The sequence below is a fragment of the Sphaerodactylus townsendi genome, linkage group LG09, assembly GCF_021028975.2.
Source record: "Sphaerodactylus townsendi isolate TG3544 linkage group LG09, MPM_Stown_v2.3, whole genome shotgun sequence".
NCBI classification, from domain to species: Eukaryota; Metazoa; Chordata; class Lepidosauria; order Squamata; family Sphaerodactylidae; genus Sphaerodactylus; species Sphaerodactylus townsendi.
Window position 1 is genome coordinate 42,704,721 of NC_059433.1, and position 25,011 is coordinate 42,729,731.

Below are 25,011 nucleotides of genomic sequence, written 5' to 3' on the forward strand. Positions count from 1 at the left end.
GAGGTCATCCCTCAAACCTGGTTAGTTTGTGTTCTGAAACCTGGCTAAGGCGGTAGTGGGGATTCGACCCATGAGGAGCATTTGAATACACACTAATAAATCCCACCTAATTTCAAGACTTCCTCTCACATTTGGTTGCTTTCTTTTCTGTCGCAGTTTATCTGACTCCCTGAAAGCAGTCTTTTGAGTGGGGGGGGGTGGGGGGGGGGGGGGGGGGGGGGGGGGGGTGGGGGGGGGGGGGGGGGGGGGGGGGGGGGGGGGGGGGGGGGGGGGGGTGGGGGGGGGGGGGGGTGTGGGGGGGGGGGGGTGGGGGGGGGGGGGGGTGGGGGGGGGGGGGTGTGGGGGGGGGGGGGGGTGTGGGGGGGGGGGGGTTGGGGGGGGGGGGGGTGGGGGGGGGGGGGGGAGGGGGGGGGGGGGGGTGGGGGGGGGAGGGGGTGGGGGGGGGGGGGGTGGGGGGGGGGGGGGGTGGGGGGGGGGGGGGGTGGGGGGGGGGGGGGGTGGGGGGGGGGGGGGGTGGGGGGGGGGGGGGGTGGGGGGGGGGGGGGGTGGGGGGGGGGGGGGGTGGGGGGGGGGGGGGGTGGGGGGGGGGGGGGGTGGGGGGGGGGGGGGGTGGGGGGGGGGGGGGGTGGGGGGGGGGGGGGGTGGGGGGGGGGGGGGGTGGGGGGGGGGGGGGGTGGGGGGGGGGGGGGGTGGGGGGGGGGGGGGGTGGGGGGGGGGGGGGGTGGGGGGGGGGGGGGGTGGGGGGGGGGGGGGGTGGGGGGGGGGGGGGGTGGGGGGGGGGGGGGGTGGGGGGGGGGGGGGGTGGGGGGGGGGGGGGGTGGGGGGGGGGGGGGGTGGGGGGGGGGGGGGGTGGGGGGGGGGGGGGGTGGGGGGGGGGGGGGGTGGGGGGGGGGGGGGGTGGGGGGGGGGGGGGGTGGGGGGGGGGGGGGGTGGGGGGGGGGGGGGGTGGGGGGGGGGGGGGGTGGGGGGGGGGGGGGGTGGGGGGGGGGGGGGGTGGGGGGGGGGGGGGGTGGGGGGGGGGGGGGGTGGGGGGGGGGGGGGGTGGGGGGGGGGGGGGGTGGGGGGGGGGGGGGGTGGGGGGGGGGGGGGGTGGGGGGGGGGGGGGGTGGGGGGGGGGGGGGGTGGGGGGGGGGGGGGGTGGGGGGGGGGGGGGGTGGGGGGGGGGGGGGGTGGGGGGGGGGGGGGGTGGGGGGGGGGGGGGGTGGGGGGGGGGGGGGGTGGGGGGGGGGGGGGGTGGGGGGGGGGGGGGGTGGGGGGGGGGGGGGGTGGGGGGGGGGGGGGGTGGGGGGGGGGGGGGGTGGGGGGGGGGGGGGGTGGGGGGGGGGGGGGGTGGGGGGGGGGGGGGGTGGGGGGGGGGGGGGGTGGGGGGGGGGGGGGGTGGGGGGGGGGGGGGGTGGGGGGGGGGGGGGGTGGGGGGGGGGGGGGGTGGGGGGGGGGGGGGGTGGGGGGGGGGGGGGGTGGGGGGGGGGGGGGGTGGGGGGGGGGGGGGGTGGGGGGGGGGGGGGGTGGGGGGGGGGGGGGGTGGGGGGGGGGGGGGGTGGGGGGGGGGGGGGGTGGGGGGGGGGGGGGGTGGGGGGGGGGGGGGGTGGGGGGGGGGGGGGGTGGGGGGGGGGGGGGGTGGGGGGGGGGGGGGGTGGGGGGGGGGGGGGGTGGGGGGGGGGGGGGGTGGGGGGGGGGGGGGGTGGGGGGGGGGGGGGGTGGGGGGGGGGGGGGGTGGGGGGGGGGGGGGGTGGGGGGGGGGGGGGGTGGGGGGGGGGGGGGGTGGGGGGGGGGGGGGGTGGGGGGGGGGGGGGGTGGGGGGGGGGGGGGGTGGGGGGGGGGGGGGGTGGGGGGGGGGGGGGGTGGGGGGGGGGGGGGGTGGGGGGGGGGGGGGGTGGGGGGGGGGGGGGGTGGGGGGGGGGGGGGGTGGGGGGGGGGGGGGGTGGGGGGGGGGGGGGGTGGGGGGGGGGGGGGGTGGGGGGGGGGGGGGGTGGGGGGGGGGGGGGGTGGGGGGGGGGGGGGGTGGGGGGGGGGGGGGGTGGGGGGGGGGGGGGGTGGGGGGGGGGGGGGGTGGGGGGGGGGGGGGGTGGGGGGGGGGGGGGGTGGGGGGGGGGGGGGGTGGGGGGGGGGGGGGGTGGGGGGGGGGGGGGGTGGGGGGGGGGGGGGGTGGGGGGGGGGGGGGGTGGGGGGGGGGGGGGGTGGGGGGGGGGGGGGGTGGGGGGGGGGGGGGGTGGGGGGGGGGGGGGGTGGGGGGGGGGGGGGGTGGGGGGGGGGGGGGGTGGGGGGGGGGGGGGGTGGGGGGGGGGGGGGGTGGGGGGGGGGGGGGGTGGGGGGGGGGGGGGGTGGGGGGGGGGGGGGGTGGGGGGGGGGGGGGGTGGGGGGGGGGGGGGGTGGGGGGGGGGGGGGGTGGGGGGGGGGGGGGGTGGGGGGGGGGGGGGGTGGGGGGGGGGGGGGGTGGGGGGGGGGGGGGGTGGGGGGGGGGGGGGGTGGGGGGGGGGGGGGGTGGGGGGGGGGGGGGGTGGGGGGGGGGGGGGGTGGGGGGGGGGGGGGGTGGGGGGGGGGGGGGGTGGGGGGGGGGGGGGGTGGGGGGGGGGGGGGGTGGGGGGGGGGGGGGGTGGGGGGGGGGGGGGGTGGGGGGGGGGGGGGGTGGGGGGGGGGGGGGGTGGGGGGGGGGGGGGGTGGGGGGGGGGGGGGGTGGGGGGGGGGGGGGGTGGGGGGGGGGGGGGGTGGGGGGGGGGGGGGGTGGGGGGGGGGGGGGGTGGGGGGGGGGGGGGGTGGGGGGGGGGGGGGGTGGGGGGGGGGGGGGGTGGGGGGGGGGGGGGGTGGGGGGGGGGGGGGGTGGGGGGGGGGGGGGGTGGGGGGGGGGGGGGGTGGGGGGGGGGGGGGGTGGGGGGGGGGGGGGGTGGGGGGGGGGGGGGGTGGGGGGGGGGGGGGGTGGGGGGGGGGGGGGGTGGGGGGGGGGGGGGGTGGGGGGGGGGGGGGGTGGGGGGGGGGGGGGGTGGGGGGGGGGGGGGGTGGGGGGGGGGGGGGGTGGGGGGGGGGGGGGGTGGGGGGGGGGGGGGGTGGGGGGGGGGGGGGGTGGGGGGGGGGGGGGGTGGGGGGGGGGGGGGGTGGGGGGGGGGGGGGGTGGGGGGGGGGGGGGGTGGGGGGGGGGGGGGGTGGGGGGGGGGGGGGGTGGGGGGGGGGGGGGGTGGGGGGGGGGGGGGGTGGGGGGGGGGGGGGGTGGGGGGGGGGGGGGGTGGGGGGGGGGGGGGGTGGGGGGGGGGGGGGGTGGGGGGGGGGGGGGGTGGGGGGGGGGGGGGGTGGGGGGGGGGGGGGGTGGGGGGGGGGGGGGGTGGGGGGGGGGGGGGGTGGGGGGGGGGGGGGGTGGGGGGGGGGGGGGGTGGGGGGGGGGGGGGGTGGGGGGGGGGGGGGGTGGGGGGGGGGGGGGGTGGGGGGGGGGGGGGGTGGGGGGGGGGGGGGGTGGGGGGGGGGGGGGGTGGGGGGGGGGGGGGGTGGGGGGGGGGGGGGGTGGGGGGGGGGGGGGGTGGGGGGGGGGGGGGGTGGGGGGGGGGGGGGGTGGGGGGGGGGGGGGGTGGGGGGGGGGGGGGGTGGGGGGGGGGGGGGGTGGGGGGGGGGGGGGGTGGGGGGGGGGGGGGGTGGGGGGGGGGGGGGGTGGGGGGGGGGGGGGGTGGGGGGGGGGGGGGGTGGGGGGGGGGGGGGGTGGGGGGGGGGGGGGGTGGGGGGGGGGGGGGGTGGGGGGGGGGGGGGGTGGGGGGGGGGGGGGGTGGGGGGGGGGGGGGGTGGGGGGGGGGGGGGGTGGGGGGGGGGGGGGGTGGGGGGGGGGGGGGGTGGGGGGGGGGGGGGGTGGGGGGGGGGGGGGGTGGGGGGGGGGGGGGGTGGGGGGGGGGGGGGGTGGGGGGGGGGGGGGGTGGGGGGGGGGGGGGGTGGGGGGGGGGGGGGGTGGGGGGGGGGGGGGGTGGGGGGGGGGGGGGGTGGGGGGGGGGGGGGGTGGGGGGGGGGGGGGGTGGGGGGGGGGGGGGGTGGGGGGGGGGGGGGGTGGGGGGGGGGGGGGGTGGGGGGGGGGGGGGGTGGGGGGGGGGGGGGGTGGGGGGGGGGGGGGGTGGGGGGGGGGGGGGGTGGGGGGGGGGGGGGGTGGGGGGGGGGGGGGGTGGGGGGGGGGGGGGGTGGGGGGGGGGGGGGGTGGGGGGGGGGGGGGGTGGGGGGGGGGGGGGGTGGGGGGGGGGGGGGGTGGGGGGGGGGGGGGGTGGGGGGGGGGGGGGGTGGGGGGGGGGGGGGGTGGGGGGGGGGGGGGGTGGGGGGGGGGGGGGGTGGGGGGGGGGGGGGGTGGGGGGGGGGGGGGGTGGGGGGGGGGGGGGGTGGGGGGGGGGGGGGGTGGGGGGGGGGGGGGGTGGGGGGGGGGGGGGGTGGGGGGGGGGGGGGGTGGGGGGGGGGGGGGGTGGGGGGGGGGGGGGGTGGGGGGGGGGGGGGGTGGGGGGGGGGGGGGGTGGGGGGGGGGGGGGGTGGGGGGGGGGGGGGGTGGGGGGGGGGGGGGGTGGGGGGGGGGGGGGGTGGGGGGGGGGGGGGGTGGGGGGGGGGGGGGGTGGGGGGGGGGGGGGGTGGGGGGGGGGGGGGGTGGGGGGGGGGGGGGGTGGGGGGGGGGGGGGGTGGGGGGGGGGGGGGGTGGGGGGGGGGGGGGGTGGGGGGGGGGGGGGGTGGGGGGGGGGGGGGGTGGGGGGGGGGGGGGGTGGGGGGGGGGGGGGGTGGGGGGGGGGGGGGGTGGGGGGGGGGGGGGGTGGGGGGGGGGGGGGGTGGGGGGGGGGGGGGGTGGGGGGGGGGGGGGGTGGGGGGGGGGGGGGGTGGGGGGGGGGGGGGGTGGGGGGGGGGGGGGGTGGGGGGGGGGGGGGGTGGGGGGGGGGGGGGGTGGGGGGGGGGGGGGGTGGGGGGGGGGGGGGGTGGGGGGGGGGGGGGGTGGGGGGGGGGGGGGGTGGGGGGGGGGGGGGGTGGGGGGGGGGGGGGGGAGGGGGGGGGGGTGTGGGGGGGGGGGGGGGGGGGGGGGGGGGGGGTGGGGGGGGGGGGGGGAGGGGGGGGGGGGGGGGGGGGGGGGGGGGGGGGGGAGGCGAGGGGGGGGGGGGGGGGGGGCGGGAGGGGGGGGGGGGGGGAGGGGGGGGGGGGGGGGGGAGGGGGGGGGGGAAGGGGGGGGGGGGGGGTGGGGGGGGGGGGGCATGCAAACAACACCAGCACCTTTTTGGTGCTGTTTGCATGGCACCAGCTGGGAAATGGTGTTTCCCAAAAGCCTCACACATTGAGTAGTTGGAAGGCAGTGTGGGCATGCCTCCCTGTCCCTACTGAGCTCCACAGGGAGAGAAGGTAAGTTTGGGGAAAGAAAATGGAGGTGCCTCCATAACCATTCTCAAGTAGGATTCTTCCAGCCTAAGGAATGTTCCTCCAATATAAGAGTCACTTAAGTTAGAGGAAGTCTCCTTAAATTAGACAGAGATGTCAAATAGAGGCACAACTGAATTGGTAGCTGGATTATGAAAAAAAGTGTTTCTGAAGAAAGTGCTCTTTCATATTTTTTTGGGTTTGTTTTTGTTACTGCAAATGCTTGGAAGTGCTAACAGCTGTTTGTGCAGTATATTAATGTTTTCTGTCACAGGGACATCTGCCGTTGGTGACGCCTTTCAAAATAGTCTACTTATTGGAAATTGCTGACTGCTGTACATTGCAGAATGCTAATTGAGAGAGAACTCTAAAAGAGCTTTTATGGTTTGAAAAATGATTGTGTAAAAAGTCTATTCTTTTTGATAAACAAAGTATTTTATACTGTCAGTGAGAATTCTTCAGAACTCTTACTATACGTCAAAGTAAGGAATGTTGTTTCAGAACTGGAACCAGCTCATGTATATAATTTAGTAAGACAGGTGTTTATGCTGTTCATCCCAGTTGTTTCCTTAATATGGGATCTGATGGGAAATATAACATGTAGACTGTATCTCATGACTATACTGTCCCATAGTTTTGATTACTGTAGTGGCTCAAAAATATCTGACAGTTTACTGTATGGTTTTATACACTGTGATACAGTGTTTGGGTTGGTGGGATAGCCATATGGATTGATCAGCCACATATCAAGGACCAGGAGCAGGGGTAGATGGAGGCCCTACTTGCAATGGTGTGCACCACTGAGGACAAGGGAAAGAGGAGCAGAATGCTGCTGGCCACAATCGACTGTGCAGAGGCCAACTTGGGCAGGAATGCATGGTCAAGAGAGAAGCTGCCTGAGATGTGGGAAGATTTGTTTAGATAGGACAGAGATGAGAATTGCCTTGTAGGACCTTAAAAGAGAAACTGAAAGAGATGGAGCTGGACTAGAGGAAAGCGTGAAGAACAAATAAACACTGACACAGCAACTGTGGTATCTCCATGTTCCTTTATTACCAGCACTCATAGCTCCAAGAACATGGACCTCAGCCCAAGATATTACAATTGGTGGCCTTGGCCACATCACTGTCTAGACTGGTTTCATCTGCAGAGGCATTGTTTTATTTCTTTTAGAAAGCAGACAGACAGCTATCTTGTGAACTGGTATTAAGTAGCTTGAAGGTCATAGCTACAGTGTCCTAGTTTGTTTCTTTTTCTTCTCACAGTATGGTTATACAAAATAATATAGCAAGTAAGCAGGAGAAAAAGCCCACCCACACAATAACTGTAAGAAAATTTGCTTCTCTGTTGCAATCACTGCACATATTTTATGTATGGTAGTAATTGCATAGCTTCAATTTAGGCTTATTGGACTTCATGTGATTTTGTTCTTATGTCAATATAAGGATGACTAGTGGCCCAAAGATGAATATATGTACAGGAGATGTAATCCTAGGCTCCCTGTATGTGTAAAATGTGGGAGGTAACATGAACTAAATCTATGTTGATAGAATGGTTTGTTCAGAATAAGACCATAGGCAGTTGCATAAAAATCTTGGTGCGTTTTTTTTTACAATATTCATTTTTAATGAAAACTTTTAAATTGTTGGGGGAGTTTCCAGCTTTCTAAAGAATCTGGTAAAAAAAACATTTCCAAGTATATGTTAGGTTACTTCTATGCAACAGTGGTGAACTCAGTAGGTAAAAGATTAATCCAAATAATAATAACTAAAGTACGGGCTATTTTACCAGTTGATTGCAGTGAATACAATTGGCATTCTTATGGTTCCTGGAATGTTGTTATAAAGAACATTCCAATGCATATTTCCAGTTCTCAATAGTCGTGGGCCATTGTAACTGCAAATGGAGTCAATCAAATTTAGGTATCTGTGACTATCTTATTATTCCTTGCATTTGTGGGTGGTCTAACTTTAAGAATCAAACTGAACTGTGAATAAAATGCACAAGAGGAACTCTCACAGAAGGGGATGATAAAAGCAACGTGGGAGGTAATGCAAAGAACATTACATACATTGTCCCATTTTTTCTGGCAGAAAAAAGTGTTCCTAAGAAAGCTGTGTTTAATATTCTGTTTGTAAGGCTATAGTTCACAGACTGCCATATGTCAAAAGCTGGAAGCCTTCACACACACACAAAATTCATGAGCATTTTTTTTAAAAGTCTTGAGCCAGAAACTAGTTTCCCAAACTGATATTTATAACTATCATTTATATTTTAAATTTTATTATAAGCATGGAATAGTATAGTTAAGTATAATAAAATCACTTGGAAATTTGGTGTTTTGTGCCCCAAAATTAGTAGTCAATTTGGTGGGAGGACACAATTCATTTGTTGGGATGCCTCTGATGTTTAGTACAAACTAGCTGGAACTTGATTTTTAACCTTTCCTCGCTCTCATAGTTCATGAAGCTTCCTACTTTTTGGGTAGATTTGTTGTTCATTAGAAATCGTGTTCTGGTTAAAAAGAAAGAGGAAAAAGTAGCATTAAACATACTCTTTATGGTAGAAGTCTTCTACTATACTTCCTGTGTATCTGTCAAGACCGCTTTAAAATAACTGACAACTGTGCTTTCTCTCCAGAAATCTGATACACAATTAACTTGAAGTTGCAAAGTTTGCTATATTATTTCTTATATTTGTATATTGTCATTGTTTCTGTCTGTGTTCTCTGATAATGTTCTCTGATAATGTGTAGTATTGCACAAAAATATTCCTATCTATATTAATGAAATTACAATTATTACTCCAATATGAAATAAATGGAGTTAGTTTCTCCATAATCAAAGGAGCAAACATGAGGTTATTTTGATTATGTGTCTTTTCAATTTTTTTAAAAATGTAATTTAACAAAATGTATGACGCAATAAATAAATGCTTTTATGTATTTATTTATTTGTCTTCTAGTCTGCCCTTTCCCAAACCACATCAGGGTGGCTTATTATGAGGAAGTTGTCCATCATGGACATCATCATACAATAAAACCCCATAAAACTGATATGAAATTGCACAATCCCCCAAAACCTTAGTACTTTAAAATAGAGGATATCAAAACAGGACGTGAGACTTAATATGTGAGACTACTAATTCTAGTTGCTACAACCCTACCACCAAAGGTAGGAAAAATCAGCATAACTCATAGAACATCACCAACATTTTTGTCTGTTTTGGATGAAACAATTCTTTAGGGTCAAGTACCAGTATTGCATAGTATAGTGAAAGGTGATTTATATTCATCTGAATCCATTAATTCATTAGAATATAACTATAATGCACGCTTTATTTGCAGCTCCATTCTCACTGTAAGTAATTATTCTTAATGTCACTTTTATTCAAGGTCAAAAGGTTTTGAACTTCCTATTGTCTCAGGTATTATCCTTACTGTTCAAGCTTCTTTTTTTGGATGCACAGCTGGCTAACCAAAGGAATAAAATCAAAGACAGACCTTACCATTGTGCAACATGATTGGCAAAGATCACACCTCTGCAGCTTGTTTAATTAAGACTTAGTTTCTTTTTGTTTTCTCTGAGTCATGATTGGTATTTTATCTGCTTAGTCCTTGTTAACACTACCACCAAAAGATTTAAAGCAAAGATGAAGGCAAAGGAAATTGCCAGGGGCAGAATTATAAATCAACTCAATTTATTTATGATTTCTTTTCAAACAAAGAACTTGCATTCTTAGAGTATTTACATTTAGTCAGTGATCTAATTGGCTTAGGTGGGTAATGTGCTCACCATACTGGATGCTGATCACAGAGAAAAATTAGCAAAGGTATCTTATTTGAAAGCCAAAGGGAAAAGAAGAAAAGTGTAGTACTTAAAATTTGGGAGTAGCTTCCACGAGAAATTTCACCCATTTTATAAAACTTCAAGTAAAATGTTTGGTTTTAAACTTTTAAGGCTTTTGCCTAATGAGGAAAATAAATATATTTTAATTGTGATGGACTAAGTTCTGAAAATGATAAAGCATGAACGACTCATTGTAATTCATGTTCCAGAAATGTTGTTATCTGTGGTCTCTGATAATGTTCTCTGATAATGTGTATCAGGTCTATTGGAAGACTATTAATCTATTTGAAACTGATTGTTTAGTTATTTTCATGGAATACATGAACAAAATTGTTGTTTTACTGATATTAATTGAATAAATACCATATAGAAATGGACTGGTAGTAAATTAAACAGTTTGTTAGCCCTCTCTTTCTATGGACCACAAGAGAAAAGGGATAGAGAAAATACAGCGAACAAGAAGCAAACTGGATACCAGTCCATTAAGAAGGGTACATCATGCACTTCATTATTTGGCACCACTTTTTTTGGTTTGGAGTTACCAGTTAAATTTCTCTGTTGCATCAACAGCCTTTATGGGTATGAGTAAAGTCAAGGTTCAAAGAATTTAAACTACAATTTCATACTTTTTTTAGAAATTTGGAAGAAGTTAACGTGGATTTTAAAAATCTGGCTGTAAAATCACGTCATAGGATGACATGCATATCTCAATTATAATTATTGTGTGATTATTTTTATCTTTTAAGGTCTATTTCCTGCTATTCTGAATCTTGCTAGCAATGCTCATATCAGCACCAATGCTACCTGTGGTGAAAAGGGCCCTGAAATGTTTTGTAAACTTGTTGAACATGTTCCTGGTCGGCCTCTACGCAATGCGCAGTGTCGGATCTGTGACCATAACAGTGCAAATCCCAAAGGTAAGTTTTATTTTACTTTAAAAATATTTCTTCCTTATCTTTCTCATATTTCAAGGGTGCTTCAGGTTGTGTGTATGGTACATTTTCAGGCTGCTTCATGATACTGAATATGCACAGAATCATGAACTGTATGGGCTACAGCGTTAGAGGAAATTAAATTGCACCAATCTCATTGTGATCACTGGGGTCTAATGAAATAATTTTCTTCACTCCCAGTGATCTTGTTGGGACTTAGTTATGGATAACTGTATATTTTGCACCTGTGGTATATATGCCTTGTTTGCCTTCTCTGGATGAAACTTTTGTGGGATAATTTTGTCCTTCCTACCTGTACTATGTTTGTAAGGCACACAAGTTAACAGAAACAAATGGAAATATTTGATCTTAAATCAGGTGTGCGTTGTGCATGTTTTGTCAACAGAACAACACCCTATTTCAAATGCTATAGATGGCACGAATAATTGGTGGCAAAGTCCCAGCATTCAGAATGGAAGAGAATACCATTGGGTAACCATTACTTTGGATCTAAGACAGGTAAGCACTAGCAGATGAAGAGGAGGTATGTCACTTTACAATAGTTATTTTAAATTGTATTTATTTTGAAATATTTTAACTCACTTTTTGATCACATGATATGACCCCCAGTAGCTTCTAAAAACAATTTAAAAAATTTAATAAATCAAGCATAGCAATTGAAAGAGTAAAAGAGTACAAGTGCAAAATACCTAAGTCAACAGGGCTGTATAAAACAAAAAGGGAACTGGCTCATCGGTCTCACCAAAAAAACTTGGATCTTAAGTCTGCTAAAAACAGGATAGTTGCCAAGAGATGTGGCTGTCTCCCAACACCAGGCAGCCTGTTCCTCACTTCTCCTTGTCACAGACACCCACTTAGGGACCCTGGAACACCCCACCTGGCATCTCCACCCTTGAAATTACTAGCAGAAGCAGGGACCTCCAGGAAGCCAGAAGCTGGGAGAAATGGCAGAAGGGCCTGGACAGCAAGAGCAAGCCTGAGCTATTCCAGGGAGAAGGGTAGAGATAGCACACCCCTGGCCAAGTTGCAATCAGCAGCCCATTGCAGCCTTAGAGAATGGGGTGGAGCTGGCATAGCCTCAACCAGGCTGCAGTCAAGGAGGAGGGCCAGGAAAGCTGAGGAGTCAGTCCCAGGCTGGCAGAGCACAACAGACAGCTCACCAGCCACTAGGAGGCTGCAGCAGGGAGCTCCCAGGAATGATGGCACCTCCTGAGCAGGATAAAAGGGAGTTAGGAAAAGAGGGAGGTGGGTTGATGGATGCAGGGGACTCAAGCTTACAGGAATTCTTTTAACTACCTGATGAAAGTACAGTGCTTATGAGCAGAAGCCAGAGTCACATCTTGCTTATTCCAAAAGGGTAGCTGAACTCCAACAAGGCCAAGGTGATCTATCATTCAGGGGTGTCTGGGAGAGGCTGCTCTCACAATTATCTTTTAAAAACCAGAGAAAGTAGAACAGAACTTGTTTCATGCGGGATTAATGTTCTATATCCTTGGTACCAATACTGAGAAAACCATGACTTGAGTCACCATTCACTAAACTTTTCACGGAGAGCATGGGGCAGAACTTTTCCAGAGAACAGAGTGTGGACTGTCTTCTACACTTCTTCAGAGGATAAAGGTAAGCTGTGCATCCACCTCACCAGGTCTGACCATTACAAAAAGACATTTTTCTGCTCTCTCAGATTCCTTTCTAGAATAGAATGCCAAACCAAGAGTACATTCTGCTGAATATATCAGACTAGGTAAAGTTTGAGAGAGACCAATGTCTGTCACAGTAATCAACAGTGCCATCCTAAGCAGAGTTTCCACATGTGAAATCAATGGAGTTAGAACTGTGTAATATTGCTTAGGATGGTATTGCAAGAAATCCTAAGTTTACCAGATAAGTGGGCTTTTTGTCTGAATGTTAAAGTCCTTCAGCACTATAAACCTTGAGGTCTTCCACAGCCCTCCCTGTGCTATCAAACAGATAGATTGTTAAGCACCAAAGTAAATGTTAATCCAACAGAACACCAGTCTATCTTTAAAATCCAGTGTCAGAGACAAAAATTCAAAATATGAATTTCAAAATATGAATTAAAATTTAAATTTTAATCTAATGGGGTTTTTGTTTGTATATATTGTATGTAGAATCTGTTGTGCACCGCCCAGAGCCCTCCGGGGGTTGGGCGGTATAAAAATCCCATAAACGAACGAACGAACGAACGAACGAACGAACGAAGATTGTTGGACAATGTCTGTTAGGGAGATGGAGTTGTAGTAGACTTCAGTTACCCCACCCACCTAGCCTTGCTATTAAACTGTAAACTGTGTGTACACAGCTGGGTTATTTATTTAGTTATATTTTCCTCACTTTTCTCTTTAATGGGGTCACAAAGTATCATATGATATTGTTTCATTTTATCCTCACAACAGCAGCCCTGTGAAGTTGGTTAGGCTGAGAGAATAACTGACCCAAGGTTACCCAGAAAACTTCCATGGCAAACTCAGGATTCAAACCAGGCTCTCTCAGATCTTAGTCTGACTTTCTAACAACTATCCCCCACTGGTTTCAGTTACTTTAGATTATTTCTCTGGAAAATATAGTGTTCCCATCATGGCTGGGTAAGATCTACTACTAAATTGCCAAGAGATATTAAGGGTTGCCAACTCTGGGTTGTGAAATTCCTGGAGACTTGGGGGGGGGTTGGAGTCTGGGGATGGAGGGGTTTGGGAAGATGAGGTAGCTCAGGGTGGTATAATGCTATGGAGTCCATCCTCCAGAGAAGCCGTTTTCCCCAGCAGAATGGATCTCTATCATGTAGAGATCCTCAAAATAATAGAATCAGGGCCTGTAAAGGAATGTACATCTATACAAGTTGTAAATATGTAGGCTTTCTGCATGCAACTTGGGACTCTGCAAAATGCAGGACCTCCAACTGCATGTAAAAAGTCTACACAAAAGCAAGATGATTTGTAATTTCTTATAAAAATCAAAAATCAAAATGTGTCTCAGAAGCTAGCTCCATGCTTTGCATTATTGCTTATATCGTAGGTTTTCCAAGTGGCATATGTCATTATCAAAGCTGCTAATGCTCCTCGGCCTGGAAATTGGATTTTGGAACGTTCTGTAGACGGCATTGAATTCAGTCCTTGGCAATATTATGCCATTAGTGACACAGAGTGCCTAACCAGATATAATGTGACACCAAGACTTGGACCTCCTACATATAAAAGAGATGACGAAGTGATCTGTACTTCCTATTATTCCAGGCTTGTTCCACTTGAACATGGAGAGGTAAGTTTTCTTTTTCTTTTTGTCTTAGTTAGCTGTAGCAGGAATGTTGCTGTGACAAAGTTATTTTATAGAAAGATGCTATTCCCTTCCCTAACTGGGGTGAAAACAGAATTCCTACAAGCTTTGTTTCAGAAAGTCAGGGAAGATCTGAGCTGAATAAATACAGAATGCATCTCACCTCCTTCTACGAACTGTAGGAGAATGAATGTATCTCCTATGTGGGCCCAAGTTGAACCTTAATCTGGTCCACTGTAGAGACAGTTCTGATTTCTTGAATGTATATTTCAGGCGATAAAGTTATTCTGCCTTTTCAAATTATTTCACAGGGGCCAGTTATTGAAAGCTTCAGATAGTTTACATGCGGTACAATCCTGAGGCCTGTGATGGCTGCAGTGGCTGGCCACAGGGCAACAGCAGTGTTGCTGTCCACTCCAAGTGAGCAGACATTGTGGCAGCCAGAGGGACAAAACAGGCTTGTGATCCCCAAGTCTCCACCATCTATCTGCAGCTCCTGTCAGCTCAACCAGTAATGAATGGGTCCTCCAAAGTCTGTGCTCCATGGGGGTGTTCTCCTGCAAGGGAATGTTCCCATTTCTGTCACCCACTGGACAATTCTTGGTGGGGCCGAGGTCAAGCCCTTCCATCCCCTTGCTCCCTGTCTGACAGAGTGCCTGGCAATTTGGGTTGCCCGCCCTGTTCCACCCCAGGCCCTACACACTACACTACCTTGTGCACCAGGGCTATCGTGGGAAATAGTTCTGGGTCTCCTGCCAGCCCTATTGGCTGCTGGGCATGGGTGTGAGAAGCATGTGTCTGGGGCAGCTTCCAGCCACACAAGAAGGAAAGGAGAGGGGCGTAGATTAACAGTTGCAAGCTGACCTGCCAGTCTCAAGCTGACCTGCCAGTGCATGACTGTCCTGTTGAGTCCTCTCTGAGAAGCTGAAGCACCTGTAAGGGTTCTGAATTGGGGAGGACTCAGACACAAAATCTGAGTGGACTTTGCTGTCCTGGCTGGGTTTTGGTACAAAGTTCTTGCCCTGTTGTGCGAAGTATGCTTTCTCCACCATCTAGGTGCTGTGTTGCTTGCTCTAAGTCTGTTTGGCAGGTAACTATCAGACAGTGTCCTGTGCCCTAACTTCTGAGGTGTGGGCCATTCGCTCAGGGATTTTTAAAGGGCAGGGGAGCATTGTTGGTACCCGGAGAGGGGGCTTGGCCAGTGCCAGGGAGCCTTCTCAATGGTCCCACTGTTAGTTGGCATTCTAAGCAGTGGGTATGGCTGTGTGGGTGGGGGGTATTAGAAACATTCATATAATGAAATCCTGGGGGCTGGGCCGCCATTTTTGTTTGTGCCATTTTGCACTGGAAAAAGGGAGCCCCAAGGGGCACAAGAAGCTGACTAATGTTGACCTCATCCTCTGAATTATCCCCTTTTACAGTGGTGCTGCTGCATTGTAAATAACCCCCAATGCCCCTTCAGCCCTCCCCTTAGGATTGTACTGTTAAACTAGGATTTTGGTGTTTTAATGATTCTTTTTAAAGAACCACCTAATGAAGCTAATGCTGCAAGCATCTGATTTCTCTGTGCTGCTTGAGCGTCTACACAGGCTTTGGCATTGTTTCAAAGAGACAGGATAATTAAAAGAGCTGTGCATTTTGCAGGTCAACTGTTAATTGTTCTTTCTTTTAATATGCTCTTTTCATAGTAGTTCCATAGTATGGATCAGAGAAACAGTCTACTGTTACAAGGAAATGGTGCATTAAAATCTGTGCCTATGAATGTCTGTCTTTATACTCCAGAAAATAGAAATCTGACCTCTAAAAATAGCAATAAAGAGAGGAACTCTATAATTAGTTCCTTAGACGGAAGTACATCAGAGTTCAAAAATATTTGGCACTGAAATGCCCCCGGCATTATATTTTAATAATTTAAATTATTTAATACTTTAGGTTTTGTATTCACATTGGAGCAAGTAAACCTTGTCTGATTTGATCATTTTTAAAACAACATTTTAATCATAAGATTTTCCTTTAGGAATGAACTAAAATTAATTAGGGATTGTTAGATCAGACTCCACAATCTTTAGTTTAGTAGCAGCAGGAAAGTAGATCTGAGCCCAAAGGGTGACGTTTGTTGATTTATATCTTAAACTGGGAAACTGGGAATAGCCCCTGAAAATCAGTTGTTTATAGAAAAGTTAATTTTATATTACTGACTTTTCATTTCTATTTTAATAAATTTCTGAATAGTTAAAATAACAAAAGTCTTGAACTTTCAGAATGAGAAAATGTAAGAAAAATGGAAAAATGTTTATTTTTTAAATGGCTGTGTTCCAACTGTTTCTGAAAAACTGAAAGTTTGGCTTTCCAATATTACCTAGGCAGGGAAAACACTGACTGACCAGCTTCTCAGATTTTCCCCAACTTTTTCATCTCAGGGACTGAGCTGCTTCCAATATGGTAGCGTTTGGTGATAAGAAACACTTTCCCTCAGCCCTATTATTCTTCCCAAAAGGTGAAAGAGACCTGTTATTTCAAAACCTTTCTTGGCAAACTCCTTATGAGGTACAAATAATAATAATGCTGAGACAGAAATAACTTAAACAATAATGGTTCCTGACAGACCTGCACTTTTAAAATCATAGTTTTCTCTGCAACCCATCATATGGGTTTTCTAGGCTGCGTGGCCATGGTCTGATGGTTTTAGTTTCTAACATTTTGCCAGGCACAGATGTGGGTGATACGCTAGAAGCCAAAACCACCACCAGTTGAATGTGGCTGTGAAAGCCTTTCAGCAATACATCTTAAAGGTTTTTTGTGTATGCTCTTTATTGCTTCCTAGTGTTGAAGACAAAAGGCAATCTCTTTGCAGATTTGTGTGTGTGTGTATTTATGTTTCTTTCTGGCATAAGAATCCAGCTGGCTCTGCAGGATTGGTATGAAGGTTCATAAACTTTGGAGGGAAAGTACAATTTTCCTCTTGTTTTTCATTCTGTATCCTTTCTATGTCAATTCCACAGCTTCAGGCCCAGTAGTCCCCATGCATGGACTGCAGAAGCTTCTTAAAATACAATTCCATCATTTTTTTCTCAAAGGAGGTTCGGGGGAGCTGTGAAAGTAATGAATTAAAAAGATACCATTAAGGAGGACAGGAATCAGGAGAGCACAATAGTATTTTGAATCTGAGAGTTATTTTGCAAATTGTCCCATTCTTGTATTGCTAATTCTTTTGTTGTGGGGAAATGCATGGGGGAAAACATCAATGCCCGCAAGATAGTGGGAGCCCTCTGGGCTCTGGCCTCTGGATGAACTCCCCTTGCTGCCAGGGGGCATGAACCACCAGCAGCCCCTCCCTGGGCATGTGGTTCACAGGCTTGCTCCACCCCCTAGTCCTTTTATGGAGGCCCCCACCAAATGGGGGAGGGCCGGCACGCAGGCTCCTTCTCCCCGAATGGATCAGTCCCCATGCGCAACCCACCAGGCTGTATCAGATGACATGCAAATAACAGCAATTACCATAATGAGAATGCCAGCAACAAAAAACTCAGACCCATGGGGGAGAGCGGGAGGAGAAGCTGTTGGTGCTTGGGTGAGAAAAGGCATGGGATGCCCTGACCTGCCCATATAAGGCTACAGTCCTGGCTCCTCCAGACATGTCACTCAGTTGCGCTGGCAGCTGGACGACCCAGCCCCACAATGGACTGAATTCCAGTGCTGAGCCTGCCCCTTCTTCCTGCCCCACCCCTGGGCAGCAACAGCGGCCAAAGTAAATCCCAGCCACTCTTTATGAACGCATGCCTTATACTAAATCAGGCTATTGATGCTCAAGGGCAAGACTGTCTACTCAGACTGGTAGCAATTTTCCAGGCCCTCAAGCAGAGGTCTTCCACATTCCCTTTACGTGATCTTTTTAACTGAAAACACCAGGGATTGAAGCTGGGACCTTTTTTCATGATAGCTAACAACAAAGTTGTAACGAAGATGGTCTCTCTCTCTTTAGATCCACACATCCCTGATCAATGGTAGACCTAGTGCTGATGATCCTTCGCCGACATTATTAGAATTCACTTCTGCACGGTATATTCGTCTTCAGCTGCAGCGTATAAGAACTCTTAATGCTGACCTCATGACGCTTAGCCATCGTGATCCTAAAGATGTTGATCCTATTGTTACTCGAAGGGTAAGTTAAAAATCCCTATTCTTTATTTTGGTAAGCATGGGGTATGATTTATCTCTATTCTGATGAATCCTCTGGTCCAATCAGGACAAAAGATGGCTACTGGATGTTCGGTCTCTGCGGTATAATGAAGATAGGTTATCATCCTGTAAAGGTTCCTTCTAGCGAAACGTTGACTTCATAAAATCAACATGCTAAAATAACCCTGTGATAACTTTTTAGTGTCAAAAAGTAATGCAAAAATTAGGCATGGTAACATTCTTGTGTATTTCTCCTTTTCCACTGTGGTGCTAAAGTGATTGAACTATTTATTTTGCAAAGTGTCTTTGATCCAAACTACCACTTTGCAACGTTTATTTTCTTCTTTTTTGTTCTCTGTTCCTTTTAACTATATCTTGATTTATAGATTTCACTGGTAATTGTTATTTTTCTCACAGACAGAACTGGTACCATGTTTACAACTTTTAAATTGTGTTAGTTTGGCTGGATTGTCCATGGTTTTTAATGTGAAATGCCCATGTTAATAAGAGCTTCCTGAAGACTAATATCCATGACATGTGATGTTTTAGCTTGAATTTATTTTTCGTTGAAGCTCTATTGAATTTGCAGCCCTTGAATTAGTCATCTGAGTAGTTTACCATGAACATATACGAGGTAGTTCACACAGTTCTTAGTCGCAGATCCACATAGAGTTGTTGATGAATTGTGGAGTGATTCAGATGTACAAATTCAATACAGCTTGACAGATAGTAAAAATCTTTATTTTAAAGAATGCCATAATTCTTCCTTGAGAAACCGAAGACAAGTCACTACTGAAATCACTGATTATTTCTTGACCCAGTTTTTCCGACAAAATCAAAAATTAATCTTATCCTGAATAATCCTGAATAATCCTTTGAAGCGGATCAGGCTCATTAGTAGGGTTGCCAGGTGCCCACTAATGGTGGGCAATATCCAAATAATTTCAGCCATTCAGGTGTTTGGCAGGCGGAATCAGGCTGGCAGGGGCAGGGAGTAATCTGCAGCCATTTTGATGATGTCATTTCCAGTGTTATGTGGAAATGCTGGCATTCCACTTGTGGTACATTCTATCAGTCTCCCCTGAACTCTGTGGAAACCATATTTTGGAACAAATGCTAGAATCCCCCCCCCCGCCCCCATGCAATGCTGGCACTTCTGCATTGCATCATGCACTGACACAGATTGCCACTCCCTGTATCCAACCCCAACCTCTCCCACCAGTTGGTAGGAGGGACCTGGCAACCCTACTCATTATCATTCTCAAAAATGTTAATTGTGCAAACCTTCCATGGGAATTACATTTACATACTTGAGGTCAAAGTCATTTATTTACAGTCAGTGATCAGTGGTACAAGATCAAGGTACATCAGTTTCAAGAGGTCAAAATTGACCCTGAGGTCAAAATTAGTCTTGACTTGAACATATATATACGACTTCAGTCTTTAAACTCACATTGATGTACTGGAATGATCCATAATAGCAGTGGCTGAGAAGGCTCAGTATAAGAACAGTAATGCTGGCGAGAGAAGATAACACTATTTCAGAGGCATATTGGGGGGAAATGGTGCCCGGGGACAACACCTTCTCTAGATGCTTCCCCATGCCTCCCACACCTGCACCTGAGGGGCAGGGCTTGGGGGCGTGGCTCGTGGGTGCTGAGCCCTGCTGCCTGGCCTCCCTGCAGGCTGGCTCCTGCCCTCCCCAGGGCCTGGGTAGAGCAAAAGTTGGCATGCACAGAGACTGAGAGCTGGGCCCGGGAGGCAGGGCTGTCCACCATTGAGCCCCATCCCTATCTCCCTGCAGACTGACTTTCGCCCCCCCCCCTCCAGGCCCTAGGGATGGCAGGAGCTGGCCTGCAGGGAGGCAGTGGGTGGGGCAGGGTGCTGCGGCAGGTGGCTCAAGAGCAGGCCTGCTGCCATGGAACCTGTCAAAGCCATCCCCGCCCCCAGCCCTTGAGGGCCTGGGGAGGGAAGGAGGTGGCTTGGATGGACGCTGCGCCAGTAGGCTGGCTCTTCCTTTAGGCACCTCCCCTGCGCTGACCCACCTCTTCCGAGCTGGGGGTAGCACAAGGGGGGGATTTTGCACCCCCAATCCATTGTGCCTGGAGTAATTTGACCCCCCCCATCCCTGTGGGTGGTACACCTATGCAGTGTTCTTTTGTCCTTACACTGACAATCCCAGGTAGTAAATGCCATTGTGCCTCTCTGAAATCTGTCCTGATTTCCATATACAAATTCTACTGAAATCAGTAACACTTTATAGAATGTTTGTGTAAACTCTGAGCTTGTAATTCATTTAATTATGAAATACTGCAATACTATGTTTTTTCCTGTGTGAGTAGACTTCATAAATCAAATTTTGCTTTGTTTAGTATTACTATTCAATAAAGGACATATCTGTTGGTGGTATGTGCATTTGCTATGGTCACGCTCGAAGTTGTCCTTTGGACAAAGTCACAAAGGTATGTTTCTGTTTTTTAACCCTCCCCCCTATTTACTTAAACCACTTATTCTCATGAGAACACAACTGTGTCATTAAATTAAAAAAATCTTATTTCATTGCTGTATTGATTGTTTTCTACCTAGTGAAGTGATAAATACCTCTGTCTTCTCTGGCAGCTTCTAATTAATATGAAACTATGTTTATTAAGTCAACCACTTGCCTCCTTGATCTGTGCCTATCCTGACTGGTTAAAGCCAATGCAGGAGAACTATGAGCTTCCCTAGAAGATATTATTAATCTTTCTTTGATTCAGGGGTCTTCCTGGGAATGTTGAGAAGGAGGCAATAAAGAACCTGCTAATAAACTATCCCTAAATCCTTTTGATCTGTTCAACTACCATCTAGTTTTGAACTTGTCATTCCTGGGTAAGGTAGTTGAATGGGCAACGGCAGAGCAGCCCCAGGTTTTCCTGGAGGACACACTGGTCTTGGACCCACTCCAATCTGGCTTTCAAGCTAGCTACAAGATGGAGACTATGCTGATTGCCCTCACAGATTATCTCCCTGGACAGCTGTATTGGGGCTAGTTGGTGCTGTTATTCAATCTTTTAGTGGCATTCAACAGAATTTTCTATGATCTGTTGACCCCCCACCTTGCCAATGTTGGATGGAGGCCCTGTGGCAAGGCCAGAGGTTCAGGTCAGGGGGTTCAGTTCCCCACTGTTGATGGGGTACAGCTAATATTGGTTGCTACTGTATTATTTAATTTTATTTTCATGCCGCTCTCCCTTTCCACAGTAGACTCAGAGTGGCTCTCACAGCAGTATAAAGATGGTGCTTGGTCCAATCAAGGATGGCTCAGAAAGTTCCCAACCCTATATCCTAAAACAAATACAGTATAACTGAACAAGGAAAAGAAAAAGGAAGACCTGCTAAGATGGAAACATGCTCATTGCTGCCCTCAACCACAGGTCTGGTGGAACAGCTCTGTCTTGCAGGCCCTGCGGAACTGAGATAAGTCCTGCAGGGCCCTGGTCTCATTTGACAGAGCATTCTAACAGGCTGGGGCCAGGGCCATAAAAGCCCCAGCTATAGTTGATTACAGCCCTTTTTCTGCCCGGGCCCTAGTTGAAGGGACAGTCCTCGGGTTAGGGACTACCAACAGGTTGTTGTTAGCAGAAGATAATGTAACATTTTCTGGGGAACATATCAGGAAAGGCATCCACAGGTATGCTAGTCTCAGACTGTTTAGGTATGTACCCAAATGTTATTATTCACCCATATATTCTCTAATATGTTTTGTGCTACATACTGAAAAAGAGATGAAATTGAATTGTCAAAGTGACTGACTTCATATATTATGAAAGGATTATGAGATTTCAAGCCAAAATTAATTATATGGGTTGTATGGGTTGTGCAAATTTGCATGAACCTAGAAGGAAAGAAAAATGACTGCAAGCAGATATTGTATCATTCGATTTGATTCGATTTGTATACTGCCCTCCCCCGAAGGGCTCAGGGGAGTGAACAACAACAGCATAACAGCAAAACATCAATAATCATAACATCAGACTACAAAACATCAATAAATATAGCATTATAAACAGCAAAACACCAATAATCATTACATCATAAACTGTAAAACATCAATAAACGTAGCATCATAAATAATCAACATAGATAAACATGAATAAGCATAGAAGGGGACTTTTCCCCTTCTGTAGCTGAAGACTACAGAAAACGCAATGACCTAAGACTAACCCTCAAAACAATCTACAGCAGCGTTAGTACAAAAAGCCTAGCCTAGTGACTAATCTAAAGAATACAGTATCACATCACTAAACTGAGCCTAAAACCAATCTAACGATACCTAACTTTTGCTCTATAGAAATTACAAACAATACAATAAACACACTACCTGAGAATATCCATCAGTGTGGGAGGGAAACCAGTACAACCTCACTAACGGAAGAGCAGATTTGCAAGACTTTTACCCACATGAATCATGCTGCACTGTGCATTGCTCACATAAAGGATGCGATTTTTGCGCAAAGAGAGCCAAGGGAAGAACAGTGATAGATCAGTGCCTTGGTGTTAACTGACAGAACATGGGGGTCTAAATAGTGCCCCTGTACAACTATCGCTAGTGGTTCTTGTGAATAACTAGGTTCAGGTACACTATGAGCTTTTCTTGCTGCATACTTTCTTCTTCAAACTTGATAGAAAATAACAGGAAAGACAGGTGTCATATTTCTTACTATTCAGCTTCTAGCTTCATTCTTATAGGAGCTGATGCTTGCAATCTGTAGAGGTAATACTCTAGATTATGTGATTGACCATCAATCATCCACTGGAAATTTTCCTTCTGCCTTTAGAAATCAAACATCCACATTTCCCCTTATCTTGATGCTTGCATTATTCCCATCACTGAGCTGTTTGTCTGTGGCTGTTTTGACTATGTTTCACCAGATTCTTGATGCTCTTTCCAGATGGATAGATTTTTTTATCATAGCAAGGCTTTTTGCAACCTCCTAATCTATCTGAGGGTCGATCTAGCTAGAAATGTGTAAACAATACTTCAGATGTTACAGAACCTCAGGTAAAGACGCAGCTTGTTTTCAGTGCTTCAGGCAGTAGAGAGCTGTGTTACATAATACAAAGATTTTTTACATTTAAACCACTAGCAGCTACTAAGCATGTAACATTATAGCAAATAGCTACACAACCTCAAGTTAAAAAAATTAGAACATAAAAGCAGTGTTCCAGACAAGGCCAACTTAATTTACTTAGGCATATTTATGCCACATTCATACAATATACAGATTTCAGGTGTACATTCAGTTAAATCCTTGTGCCTGATAGCGATTAAGTAGCTCCTTGGTATTAAATTTGATTCCTGTTTGTTGTGTGTCACCTTTTTAAAGCCCTGAGGGAAAACCTGAAGTCTGAGATTTTATCTTCAGGGGAAATATAACAACTCTTTTCACATGACTGTTAGAAGCTGTTGCAATGGGAGAGAACAGGCTGCTTGAAATCCTGAATACCTCTAATTTGCCCTTCGCTAAGTGTTGAGTGCTTCCAAAGACTTGTAGATCACTATGTGTCTGTGCCCATGTGTGTTTGTACAGATTCTCTTGAGGATTACTGTTATAACATTTTCAGGGTTTTCCCCCCCTTGTAGAAATTACAGTGCCAATGTGAACACAATACTTGTGGTGAGAGCTGCAATGAGTGTTGCCCTGGCTACCATCAGGCACCATGGCGACCAGGAACCATTTCTGCTGGCAACAGATGTGAGAGTATGTAACTCTAAAATGACAACTCTATAAATGTTTGATGTTTATGTTGATTACATTTGTAGTCCAGACATTACTGAAGCCAGTGGAGTGGTCAACTAGAAGTAAGTCTGTAATATTTAATGTATGGTATCATGGTTAAAATGCTGGACTGGGACCTGGGAAATCCTGGTTCAAATCCTCACTCGCACCATGGAAGCTTGTTGGATGACCTTGGGTCACTCACGTACTCTCAGCTCCAGCTAGTGTTTGGATGAGACACTTCCAAGGAAAATCAGGGTTATGATGCAGAGACAGGCAATGGCAAACCATCTCCACAGGGTTGATGTAAGTCAATTGTGGCAATAAACAAACCAAAGTAATATTGACATGACTGGTGATTGGAATGCTAGTTCTGGATTGGGCATGTTAAGGCAAGGAGATGATCTGTAGATTTGGTGGTGTGTCCTCTGGGGGTAGGTAAAGCTACCTGACTGTGTCCCTATCAATTTTAAGCTTATCAGTGATGGGCTTTTGTGAATGGAACTTGGTACTGGGCTAATTTTTAGAAAAACTGAAATTGTAATCGATTGTCAGAGGCTGCCAATGAGAAGTGGAGGTCCTGAATACTGCTCTGTTCTTTGTAATATACTTCTTTTATGATGTTAGATGATGTAAAGCAAGTAGAATTTTTTTAAAAAGTACTCTACAGGGGCTGCTGAATTCTGTAGTGTAGAGAAAGTAGAATTCTTCGTCTTTAGCAGATACCTTATTGCCAATGGAGGGGGGAAAGGTTGAGAAGTAGTGGAAGAACAGAAGATGTCTGCCTGTTTTTATGGAATCTGGGCAGCAGAGAAATGTGGCAAGCTGCATTGAACCTTCTCTCAGGTCATATTTAAGGGTGAGACATGACACCTGATAGGCAAAGTTGCAAGCTCACATTCAAGTAGCAGTTTTGTTTGAACAACTCTTCAAGTTCTTCTGAATTCGAAAGTATAGTATAGTAACCTAGACCTTACTAGCCTAATTTTATTAATCTAATTTGTACATGGGGAAGTTGACCTTTTGGCTTTCAGACACTGTAGAAAGCAGACAAAAAAAGATGTACTATTAGCAGTTGCGTCCTTTAATAAATGATGGAACTGTTGGGTCAGTGCAATCTATACAATGTTATTAAAAGCAGGTTTTTTTTAATTAACACAGAGAGAATGCAGATGGTGTTGCTGTGTTCGGTATATGTTCGGTATAATTTGGTTTACTGCTCTACTTAGGTTTCACTGTATTGTAGTCAATAGACATGGTGTTTGTACTGATTTTTTTTAGAGTGCAACTGTCACAACAAAGCAGAAGACTGTTATTATGATCAGAGAGTGGCAGATCAGAAAAGAAGCAAAAATATTCACGGCCAATTTAAAGGAGGTGGAGTTTGTATAAATTGCACTCAACATACCACTGGAATAAACTGTGATGTCTGTATTGATGGATACTATAGGCCACATAAAGTAAGATCAATTTTGGAATGGTTCTCTATTGCTTTGAACTAAGCTAAAATTAACATAAATCCCTTTTTCCCTCCCTCCCTTCCAAACCATAAATTCATACTTTAAGAAAACCTAGTGGCAGAAAATTACCAGACTGCGTTGAATAGCTTTGCTTGGATAAAATAATTATGCTCAC

General features: G+C 51.1%; 1 protein-coding gene across 1 annotated transcript in view; it reads left to right on the top strand.

The window, feature by feature from the left end:
- The window catches only part of LAMA1 (laminin subunit alpha 1), a 135,038-nt gene that overhangs the window by 12,050 nt on the left and 97,977 nt on the right, over positions 1-25,011 (top strand). The window contains exons 2-8 of the mRNA XM_048508450.1: positions 9,938-10,108; positions 10,530-10,642; positions 13,181-13,423; positions 17,421-17,600; positions 19,990-20,079; positions 23,241-23,358; positions 24,658-24,836. Coding sequence (XP_048364407.1) covers positions 9,938-10,108; positions 10,530-10,642; positions 13,181-13,423; positions 17,421-17,600; positions 19,990-20,079; positions 23,241-23,358; positions 24,658-24,836 — 1,094 coding nt within the window. The remainder of the gene's footprint in view (positions 1-9,937; positions 10,109-10,529; positions 10,643-13,180; positions 13,424-17,420; positions 17,601-19,989; positions 20,080-23,240; positions 23,359-24,657; positions 24,837-25,011) is intronic.